The sequence below is a fragment of the Octopus bimaculoides genome, chromosome 27 (genome assembly GCF_046866305.1).
Source record: "Octopus bimaculoides isolate indiv1 chromosome 27, ASM4686630v1, whole genome shotgun sequence".
NCBI lineage: Eukaryota > Metazoa > Mollusca > Cephalopoda > Octopoda > Octopodidae > Octopus > Octopus bimaculoides.
This window is the reverse complement of record NC_142954.1, coordinates 23051600-23063325: the sequence shown is the minus strand read 5'-3', so window position 1 is coordinate 23063325 and position 11726 is coordinate 23051600. Positions and strand designations below refer to the sequence as shown.

The 11726-nt window shown below is 39.6% G+C and overlaps 1 protein-coding gene across 2 annotated transcripts; it reads left to right on the top strand.

Moving 5' to 3' along the window:
* Positions 1-4609: 4609 nt before the first annotated feature.
* LOC149130903 (chymotrypsin-2-like) lies at positions 4610-11363 on the top strand. 2 transcript variants are annotated; one of them, XM_089343677.1, is made up of 6 exons: positions 4613-5037; positions 6226-6376; positions 6713-6837; positions 7241-7372; positions 8079-8221; positions 11114-11363. In XM_089343677.1, the coding sequence occupies exons 1-6, from the start codon at positions 4818-4820 to the stop codon at positions 11267-11269; spliced, it is 927 nt and encodes a 308-aa protein (XP_089199803.1). In that variant the 5' UTR covers positions 4613-4817; the 3' UTR covers positions 11270-11363. The 2 variants fall into 2 exon arrangements, with proteins under 2 accessions (XP_089199804.1, XP_089199803.1); XM_089343678.1 differs by lacking the exon at positions 7241-7372 and having other exon boundaries at positions 4610-5037.
* Positions 11364-11726: the final 363 nt, after the last annotated feature.

Here is an 11726-nt window from a genome sequence, read left to right as displayed (position 1 = left end):
CAAATTAACCACCTTCAAAAGCAGGGTCTTTTAAATCAATACAAGGGCCAGTATATTGCACGATACTACACAGTATTCAAGGATTTCTGGAAATTCCAGATTTCTAGAAGCTGGACAGGATGTCCGGTGCTGTATACAGAATTATAGAAAAGGTTTATGCATTTATTCAAAGGTTTGTGGAAGGTATTAATAGTTAATAACTAGCAATTAGTTCTGTTGTAGGAAATCGGAAAACAGTTTAGATCTCTTGTAAAGAGAAGCAGTACCTATTCTTGTTATTATTATTGTTGTTGTTGTTGTTGTTGTTGTTGTTGTTGTTAATCTTGTGTCTATCATTATCCTTGCTGCTGTTGTAGCAATAATTCTTGATTTTTGTTGTATTTGTTGTTGTTGCCACTGCTGTTACTCTTCTGACGTTCGCTGTTGTGGTTGCTGCTGCTGTAGATATCGCTTTTAGTTATTGTTTTTCATGCCATTACTCATATAGTTGTTATATTGTTGCTACTGTTGTTGTGGTGGTAATAATTGTTTTTGCTATTATGGTTGTTGTTGTTACTACCATTGTTGTTAGGATGATTTTCATTGCAGTTTCTGTTGTCAATATTGCAGATGCTACCATGTTGTTATTGTTGCTTCTGTTATTGTAGGTGGTGGTGTTGTTTGGCCTTAAGGTGGCAGCTGTATCATTATAGTGCAGAATGTCTGTGTTTGTAGTTATACTAAATCACAGATAACACGGAGTTAAACAACAACAACAACCTCAAATAATGGAATTCTCTACTTACAACCTACTACCTCCTTCCCCAGAAGTAGACCCTACCGAAATATGTGCAAGAAAAGGTCAAATGTACAAGATTTGAACTCTCGGAATATGATGTAACATCTCAACATGTTAACGACTGGGACAACACACACACACACACACACACTCTCTCTCTCTTTTTCATACTCAGTAACAGATACACACATAATCATATACTCAGCTACACACACACGCATATATACACACATACACATACTCGCAAATACGCACACACATAGATTCTCTCTCTCATACTCAGTAACAGATGCACACATAACCATATACTCAACTATACACACACACACACGCATATATACACACATACACATACTCGCAAATACGCACACACATAGACAAACACACACGCATATATATATATATATACACGTGCGCGTACGCACTCATGCTCAGTAATAGATGTACACATAATTAAATATGCAGTTTTACACATACAAATACATACACATCCCCCCCACACACATACTATCTCTATGCTGTCTTATTGTTCAAGCACATTACGCACGCACGCACACACACACACACACACACTACATTCACACACGCCCCATACACACATACATTGTCTGTGCTCAGAACCATACAACATACACACATATACAAATACCTACCTACATATATATACACACAGATATTTACATACAGATATACAGATATACAATTTTCTCTTTCCTTTCGTCTTGTCACACACACAGACACACACACACACATTGCGCTTACACACTAAAAGCATACGCACACACTCGATCTCTTGTAATGCTCACACACACGCATACACATATGCATACTTTAACACACACACTCACATATTATCGTACTTTATTCACTTTCTTTCGCCATTCATACTTATTCCTCTTTACACACATGCTTGTACTCATATATATATATACACACGCGTAAACGCACACACACACACACACACACAAATCCTTACTCACACACACATTAACAGACACATACATACAGAAGCATTCTCTCTCGCTCACACACACACACACACAAATCCGTACTCACACACACATTAACAGACACATACATACAGAAGCATTCTCTCTCGCTCACACACACACACACACAAATCCGTACTCACACACACATTAACAGACATACATACAGAAGCATTCTCTCTCTCTCACACACACACATACACGCGCATACATAGTCATGCAAATCTTACACACACACACACACACGCAGAGACACACACACACACACACATTAAGAGACGTACACAATCCTGAGACCTTAACAAAGCAGGTCATGTGGACATCCTTTGAAGAGAGGGGCAGAAAGGGAGGAGGAAGAAAGACAGTGTATTAGAGGGAAAGAGAAGAGTAGTAGGCTGAGGAGAGACAATGTACCGGAGAAAGAAATGGGAGGAGGAGAATGTAGTAGGATAATGAGGAAAGGAATAAAAGAATAAGATTTACAGAATTATAGATGTATGGATTGAGAGAATAAATGAATAAGAAATGAAGGAATGCGACAAACGAAGACAAGGAGAAAAAAAAAAACGTTCGGAGAGAAAAAAATATGGAAGAACAAAGACAGGAAGATATGAAGAAATGAGACAATGTTCAGACTGGAAGAATGAAAGACGAAATTAGTGCAGAATGAAGGAATAAGACAACAAAGGAATGTAAGAATGAAAGAACGTTCAGAATGCGTTCAAAATGAGAGACGCTGGGATGAGAGAGAGAGTAGCAGATGTAGAGCTACGTCTTTCTCCTCCCTCTCACTCTCTCTCTTTGATTTTCCCCCTCTCTTTCAAATGTTTTTTTTTTACCTCCCCTTCCTCTTAGAACTCCCCTCTTTGTTCCCTAGCTCACCTCTTTCTCACTTTCTCTCCTCTCACCGCGCCTTTCTATGTTGACAACTTCCTCTCATTTCTTTTCATCTTTCCTCCTCGTCCTTTTTCCCTTCGCCTCTTCCTTCTCCTCCAATTCATCCCCCCTCTCATTGCTTCTATCCCCTTCCTCCTCATTTTATTCTTCTTCATTGTCGTCTGCTACGTCCCCCCCCACCACCACCACCCACATTCACAATATGTGAACATGACCTACATAGATCTAAGCACATAGAAGTGTAAGCACGCATATCTGTCATTTGTTCTGTCGGATCCTTTTGACAAACCGCTAAGTCGCAGGGATGTCATCAAACCAACATCGTTTGTCAAGCTGTGCTGGGTACAAAGACACACATACATACAAGCATACCTACATACATAGATAAATATGTAGATGTATATATGTATATATACTTTAGTTATTTGACTGCGGCCATGCTGGAGCACCACCTTTATTCGAACAAATCGACCCCAGGACTTTTCTTTGTAAGCCTAGTACTTATTCTATCCCCACTAAGTTAAGGGGGATGTAAACACACCACCAACGGTTGTCAAGCGATGGTGGGGGGACAAACACAGACACACACACACATACATATATATATACATATATAGACGGGCTTCTTTCAGTTTCCGTCTACCAAATCCACTCACAAGGCTTTAGTCAGCCAGAGGCTATAGTAGAAAACACTTGCCCGAGGTGCCATACAGTGGGACTGAACCTGGAACCATGTGGTTGGGAAGCAAGCTTCTTATCACAACCACTCTTGCAGCTATATATATATAGTGGTTGGCGTTAGGAAGGGCATCCAGCTGTAGAAACTCTGCCAAATCAGACTGGAGCCTGGTGTTGCCATCCGGTTTCACCAGTCCTCAGTCAAATCGTCCAACCCATGCTAGCACGGAAAGCGGACGTTATTCGATGATGATGATGATGATGATGATGATGATATATATATATATATATATATATGGAGATATATATATATATCCTCATCATTTAGCGTCTGCTTTCCATGCTGGCATGGGTTGGACAATTTGACTGGAATTGGTAAGCCAAAGAGCTGCATCAGGTTCCAATTTGATTGGGCAGCGTTTCTAAGGCTTGATGCCCTTCCTAACACCAACATATATATATAAGATTTTGACTTCAATCTGGTACCAGACAAAGATTCTGGATTATTTTCCCTGTTTTTTTGCTTAATTTTTGAGAGCGATCGGGTTTCATTTTTAGTATTCTCGTTTGTGAGAGCAATCAAGTTTATTTCAGATATTCTCATTTTAAAAATCATCTCTGGATATTCGTTGAGAGGACGTTGGTGTTGCCTTGGCAGAGGTTTGCGCTCTCTGAGTGCTCTTGTTATTATTATTATTATTATGAGGTGTATGAGAAACTGAACAACTGTAGTCAAAGACTCAAAAAAGCCATTCACCTTCCCCACCCATCCTGCGAAACACCTTGCGTCAGTCAGGTGTCTTTGTGTCACCTTCTCACGGAATGGTGGACTTCATTCATTCATTCATACATACATATATACATACATACATGCATATATATATATATATATATATATATATATATATATATATGCATGTATGTATATATATATATATATATATATATATATATATATATATATATGTATGCATGTATATCTATATATATATATAGATACACATACATACATACATATATATATATGTATGTATGTGTATATATATATATATATATATATATATATACACATATATATATGTATGTATGTATGTGTATATATATATATATATATATATATATATATATATATACACATACATACACATATATATGTATGTATGTATGTATATATATATATATATATATATATATATATATATATATATATATATATATATATATATACACATATATATGTATGTATGTATACACATACAGACATATATATTATACACTGTGTCTGTCTTTCCTCTTCTCTCTCTACTTCTCTTGCACCCATCCCTCTCTCCTTCTCCTCTCACTCTCCCTCCTCTGCCTCTCCCTTTGCTCTCCTCATCCCCTCCCTCTCCCTCTCCTTCTCTCTCTCACACAACACTCACTCAAAACACGTTGGTCACTCTTATCTCATCGTTCTTCTTTTAAATCTGCCTCAAATGGTGATCCATAATGGTGACCACAGACAACCAGGCAATGCAGACCATCGGATGGGACCCCTGTCTTCCACATCAACTCCTCAAAGGGGGGCCCTGAAGCGATACCTGGTGCTTGCTTGTCTCACCCTTCAATATGTCCTCGTTCACACACATGCCACCACACAGCACAATCACAACAGCGATGATGATGATGATGATGATGATGATGATGATGATGATGGTAAGTAAATCAAAAATGAGCAAAACTCTGTCAGTCTCTTTGAAGACCTGTCTACATGTCTGTCTGCCTGTCTGTCTGTTTGCCTGTCTGTCTGTCTGTTTGACTGTCTGTCTGTCTGTTTGACTGTCTGTCTGTCTCTTACACTTTTACTGCTTTCAGCCATTGGAATCTGGCCCTCCTGGGGCACCTTGTACAAGTGTTCAAGTCAGCTTTATTGTTCTTTGGACATATTTCTGTTTGACATTTTATTTTATTAATCCCCATTTGTTGGACTTCAAATTCACATATGTATATCAATAACCACTTGGCCATGCATAAGGACACTTGACCTAGTGGTTAGGGTGTGGCACTCATGATCACTAGATCGTAATTTCAATCCCTTGACCGGGTGGTGTCATGTGTTCTTGAACAAAATGCTTCATCTCACATTGCTCGGCAATCATTTTGACACTTGTCACATGGTACTCCATACATATCTGTTCAGGTAACATCGATTTGATGGAGGGAGGGAGTTAATGTGCAGCACGAACATTTGATTGTTATAAACCAATCATTTGTGCAGGTCATTCGGCACAGTCTGAATGCCTGGATGTCGTCATTGACGGGAGAGTCCGTCAAATTCTTTTATTCTTTTACAGGACTTGTTCTTTGTAAACCTAATGCTTATTCTATCGGTCTCTCTTGCCGAACCGCTAAGTTACAGGGATGTAAACACACCAACATCCGTTGTCAAGTGATGGTGGGGGGATAAACACAGACACACAAACATATACACACACACACACATATACGACGGGCTTCTTCACGGAACCATATGGTTGGGGAGCAAGCTTCTTACCACACAGCCACTCCTGCGTTTGCTCGAAATGTGGAGTAGATGAACAGCCGACATCTGATGAAGGGTCGTTCTTTATGTTACTTGTCTTGTTTTCCATTTGTTTCTCTTGTTGTTCGCATACCCAAGTTTGCCTTCATATTTCATGTTGTTTTCCTATTTCGTAATTCATGTTGTTTACGTTTTGTGGTGTCCTTGTTGAAAATGAGTAACCCTGCAACAGACCAGCATCCCATCCAGGTGGGGAATTTACATCTACGCCATGGGAACCATGAAACCAGCCCTTACGAGCCAGCATAACTCAAGAAGGTAACCTTAACCTTTAATAAACTCATTTATTTGTGTTGTTGCAGTTTTTGCTGACCGCCATAAGTTGGGGAGTAATCCTGCAAAGAAATGCCAGTTCCCACATATTGTCCTTCTTCGCATCCATGGCCGTGTGGTTGTCCAGTGTGCAGGGAGCTTGATTGATAGCAGACATGTCATCACTGCAGCTCACTGTCTGTAAGTCATTACACTTTATTCAAATAAGAATAGATACTTTTCTACCTTAACCCCGCCACATCTCTCTCTCTCTCTCTGTCTCCTTCAATTTTCTGCATTGTTGTCATCATCATCACCACCACCACCAACAACAACAACGCCACCCCCATCATCATCATGATCATCACCATCATCATCATCATCAGCAAATGTCCGTTTTCCATGCTGGCATGGGTTGGCCTGCCAGAGAACCACACCAACTTCCATTGTCTGCGTCATCGGCAGAGTTCCTATGACTGAATCCTTCTTCCTGACGAGAAACGGTAATATGATCTCACTTTTTTGGTTTTTCCACAGAAATCATGGGCCGAGGAAAATTTCGGCATATTTCGGTTCCGTCAACACAACCCAGATGCCAATTAAGATTTCCGTAGAGAATTACACGATGCACGAAGATTTTGTTCGAAGAAGAAAGTATCTCTGTGAGTATTTAACAGATACACATCATCATCGTCATTCTCACCACCACCACCACCACCGCTACCATTGTCGTCGTCGTCACCATTTAACACCTGGGAGAGAGAGAGAGAGGAGGGGGAGAGAGTGATATATATATATAGATAAATAGATAGATGGATGGATGGATGGATGGATAAATAGACAGACAGACAGACAGACAGTTAGATAGACAGACAGACAGACAGACAGACAGATAGATAGATAGATAGGCAGATAGACAGATAGATAGATAGACAGACAGACAGACAGACAGACAGACAGATAGATAGATAGGTAGATTTTTGCGTTTATTTTTTATCTATGGTTTTTTTTTGTATTGTGTATGTTTCTAATATTTGTTCACTGTTTGTGTTTATCGTTCCCCAGTAAACGACATTGCCATATTGAGACTGAGCGAAGCAGTGAACACCAGTGATTGCATAAAACCGATAACTCTGGCCACACCTCACCGATATTACGAAGGAAGCTGTGTCGTGGCTGGATGGGGCGTGAAGACCTGTAAGTTCCTCGGTGGAAAGTTGTCCATTCTTGCATGGTGTTATATACATCACTACCACCACCACCACCACCACCACCACCACCACCACCATCATCATCATCATCATCATCATCATCATCATCACTACCTCCACCACCACTCTTGTCATTACCATCATCATCATCATCATAGCCATCATCATCATTATGACCGTCACCATCATCATCTTCACCAGCACCAGAACCACCACCACCACCACCATCATCGTCGTCATCATCCTCATTGTCATTGTCGTCGTCGTCATTGTGATCGAATGGTACTTAATTTATCGACCCTGGAAGGAAGAAAAGCAAAAGTGACCCTGGCAGTATTTGAACTCAGAACATAAAGACAAACGAAACGGTTCTGTGCATTTTGTCCAGCGTGCTAGCAATTCCGCCAGCTCTCCACTTCACGTTTGCCCAACATTTGGTTTCAAATTTTGGCACAAGGCCAGCAATTTCGAGGGAGGTGGGGTACAAATCGATTACATCAACCCCAGTGCATAACTGGTACTTAATTTATCAACTCCGAAAAGATGAAAGGCAAAGTCGACCTCGGCGGAATTTGAACTCAGAACATAAAGACAGACTAAATGCCGCTAAGCATTTTACCCAGCATGCTAATGGTTCTGCCAGCTCACCACTGTTAACCAAAAGTTTCATTTTGATATTTCCATTCCAACAGATAATGGTCCTCTCTCAACAAGACTCCACTACGCTTCTCTTCCAATAATTCCTCTGAAACATTGCCAGGTTCTGAGTCCGTTTCTTCGAGATCAACACCTTTGTGCAGGAGAATTAGTCCCCGACGGAAGGACCACCTGTAAGGTAAGAAAGAATGAAGACCACCACTTCAAATTTAAAAATTACAAGTTTGGAATCTCTATTGTAATGTGAGATAATACTTTCAGTTTAACAGTTTCACTATTAATACTGAAACTATTCAAGTGAAACTATTATCTCACATATATACACGCATATATATATATATATATATATATATATATATATATATATATATATATATATATGTATATACATATGTATATGTGTGGGTGGGTGTATCAGTATGCATGTATATATGTGTGTGTTTGTGTATGTGTATTTATGTATGCATGTACGCTCTTACACATTGATTGGTATGTGTTGTCCAACCCACTATCCGGCAGCGTCCAATTCTCTAACGGTTTTTTTCAAATGAATCAAGTCATAACCTTATCCATCTATTGTTTTCATAATCGGTCATAATGTCTTACGTTTAAGATGATTCCCATGCTTTCCCTGATGAGAAGGTTACAATTTTAATATCAAAGATCCCTATGGATCACACAGGTTGTAATCCTTTGAAACATATGTAGGAATAAAGTATGCAATTATAACATGCGTTTTCTCTAATCCTTAAATATACTCAAATACCCAAAATTTCAAGGAGTTCCTGCCTTAAAAACAGGAGCTAACCACAGTTATTTTGTGTTCTTTGCTACATTGGTTTCTATTAACCCATTTATTCTATCAGAATAATTTTTATTCATTAAGATAGAAGAAATACACATAATTATATATATATATATATATATATATATATATATATATATATATATATATATATATATATATATATATATATATACATATATATATATGTATATGTAATTGTGTGTGTGTGTGTATGTATGTAAGTATTTATGTGTGTGTATGTGTGTGTGAGTATATATATATTTATGTAAGCAATTATGTGTGGGGGGTGTCTCTCTCTCCCTCTCTCTCTCACTCTCTTTATCTCTCTCTCTCTCTCTCTATATATATCTATATATATATAGACACACACTCATAAATATATATATACATGTATGTATGTATGTATGTATGAATGCATGTATATATCTGTGTGTGCCTTCATGTTTCTGTTTGTCATCTGCCACTGCTTGACAACCATTGTCGGTTTGTTTATGTCCCTGTAACTTAGCAGTTCTGCAAAAGAGCCCATTAAATAAAAAAAAAAACACCAAACAAACAAAACACATAAGTACTGGGATCAGTCTGTTCGACTAAAACCCTTCAAGGTGACGGCACCCCAGCATGGCCGCGCGGTCCACAGACCGAAACAAGTCAAAACTGAAAAGACGAGTAAATAAATAAACAAAATAATCTGCTATAACAACAACAACAATGGCAACAAAAATGACAAAATCAAAGGGAACATGGCCGAAATATGTGGAAATGTCAGAAAATGGTAAATGCTTGATGCTGAGGGAATTGGATGTAACTGTTGAGCTGATGCACTTTACAGGATGTCCTGTATGAACTAACAACCAATGGTAGGCATGTGTGGGTGTGTGGGGGTTTCGTGTGTGGGTGGGTGTGATTGTGTGTGCATATGAATGTACATGTATGTATGAGTATGTGTATGTATTTTCATGTATGCATATACATACGTATGCGTGTATATGTGTGTGTGTGTGTGTTCGTGTGTGCGTACGTATGAATGTACATGTATGTATGTGTATATATATATATATATATATATATATATATATATATATATATATATATATATATATATATATATATACATATATATAGGAAGACCTGGGCTGAGGTGGTGAGGCAAGACCTTCGTGCATTGGGCCTCACCGAGGCGATGACTACTGACCGAGACCTTTGGAAATGTGCTGTGCGTGAGAAGACCCGGCAAGCCAAGTGAGATCGTTGCCCCTGGACTGGTTCTTGTGTGGGTGGCACATGAGATGCACCATTTTGAGCGTGGGCGTTGCCAGTACCGCCTGACTGGCTCCCGTAGGATTTTCGAGCGAGATCGTTGCCAGTGCCCCTGGACTGGCTTGGCGGGTGGCACATAAAAGACACCATTCCGAGCGTGGCCGTTTTCGTGCGGATGACACGTAAAAGCACCCACTACACTCTCTGAGTGGTTGGCGTTAGGAAGGGCATCCAGCTGTAGAAACTCTGCCAAATTAGACTGGAGCCTGGTGTTGCCATCCGGTTTCACCAGTCCTCAGTCAAATCGTCCAACCCATGCTAGCATGGAAAGCGGACGTTAAATGATGATGATGATGATGATGATGATGATGATATATATATATACATACATATATATATACATATATATATATATATATATATATATATATATATATATATATATATATATGTATGCGTATATATATGACGTAGCCGATGACAGTATCGCATACATATGTCTATCCATGAGGAGGCGCAATGGCCCAGAGGTTAGGGCAGCGGACTTGCGGTCATAGGATCGCGGCTTTGATTCCCAGACCGGGCGTTGTGAGTGTTTATTGAGCGAAAACACCTAAAGCTCCATGAGACTCCGGCAGGCGATGGTGGCGAACCCTGCTGTACTCCTTCACCACAACTTTTTCTCACTCTTACTTCCTGTTTCTGTTGTGCCTGTAATTCAAAGGGTCAGCCATGTCATACTGTGTCACGCTGGATATCCCCGAGAACTACGTTAAGGGTACACGTGTCTGTGGAGTGCTCAGCCACTTGCACGTTAATTTCACAAGCAGGCTGTTCCGTTGATCGGATCAACTGGAACCCTCATCGTCGTAACCAACGGAGTGCCAACCAATGTCTGTCCATCCGTCATCGTCATCGTTTAATGTCTACTCTCTAGGAAATTAAAAACTTAATTACATAATAAATAAATGAACTCTGAGACATTTATCTATTTCTTTTCAGGGAGATTCCGGCAGTCCATTAATGTGTTTCGATGCCCACAAAAAAGAAAGAATTCTGGTTGGCATCGTGTCATATGGCTGGAAGTGTAAAACTGGTCTGTCTGTTTATGCCAGGGTTTCTTTCTTCCAACCATGGATTTTCAAACACATATTGTAAGCAATTAGCACCTGCTAATTATTAAATGAGCACCTAATTATTAAATTAGCACCTGCTACAAATGATTAAATGAAATAATAAAAAATCAATAAGATGTTGTAAATATTATTACTTTCCAATCTCATGGTTCCAGGTTCAGTCCTATATCATGGCACCTTGGGCAAGTATCTTCTTCTATAGCATCAGGCCAACTAAAGCTTTGTGAGTGGTAGATATGGAGTTTAGTGTCCAATGAAGGAATGTTACGCGTAAGTGGGCTGGTTACACTCCTGGCAGAGGCCTTGGATTTTGGTCTCACTTGGCTTGCCGGGTCTTCTTACGCACAGCATATTTCCAAAGGTCGCGGTCACAAGACATTGCCTCAGTGAGGCCCAATGTTCAAAGGTTGTGCTTCAACACCTCATCCCAGGTCTTCCTGGGCCTGCCTCTTCCACGGGTTCCCTCAACCTCTAGGGTG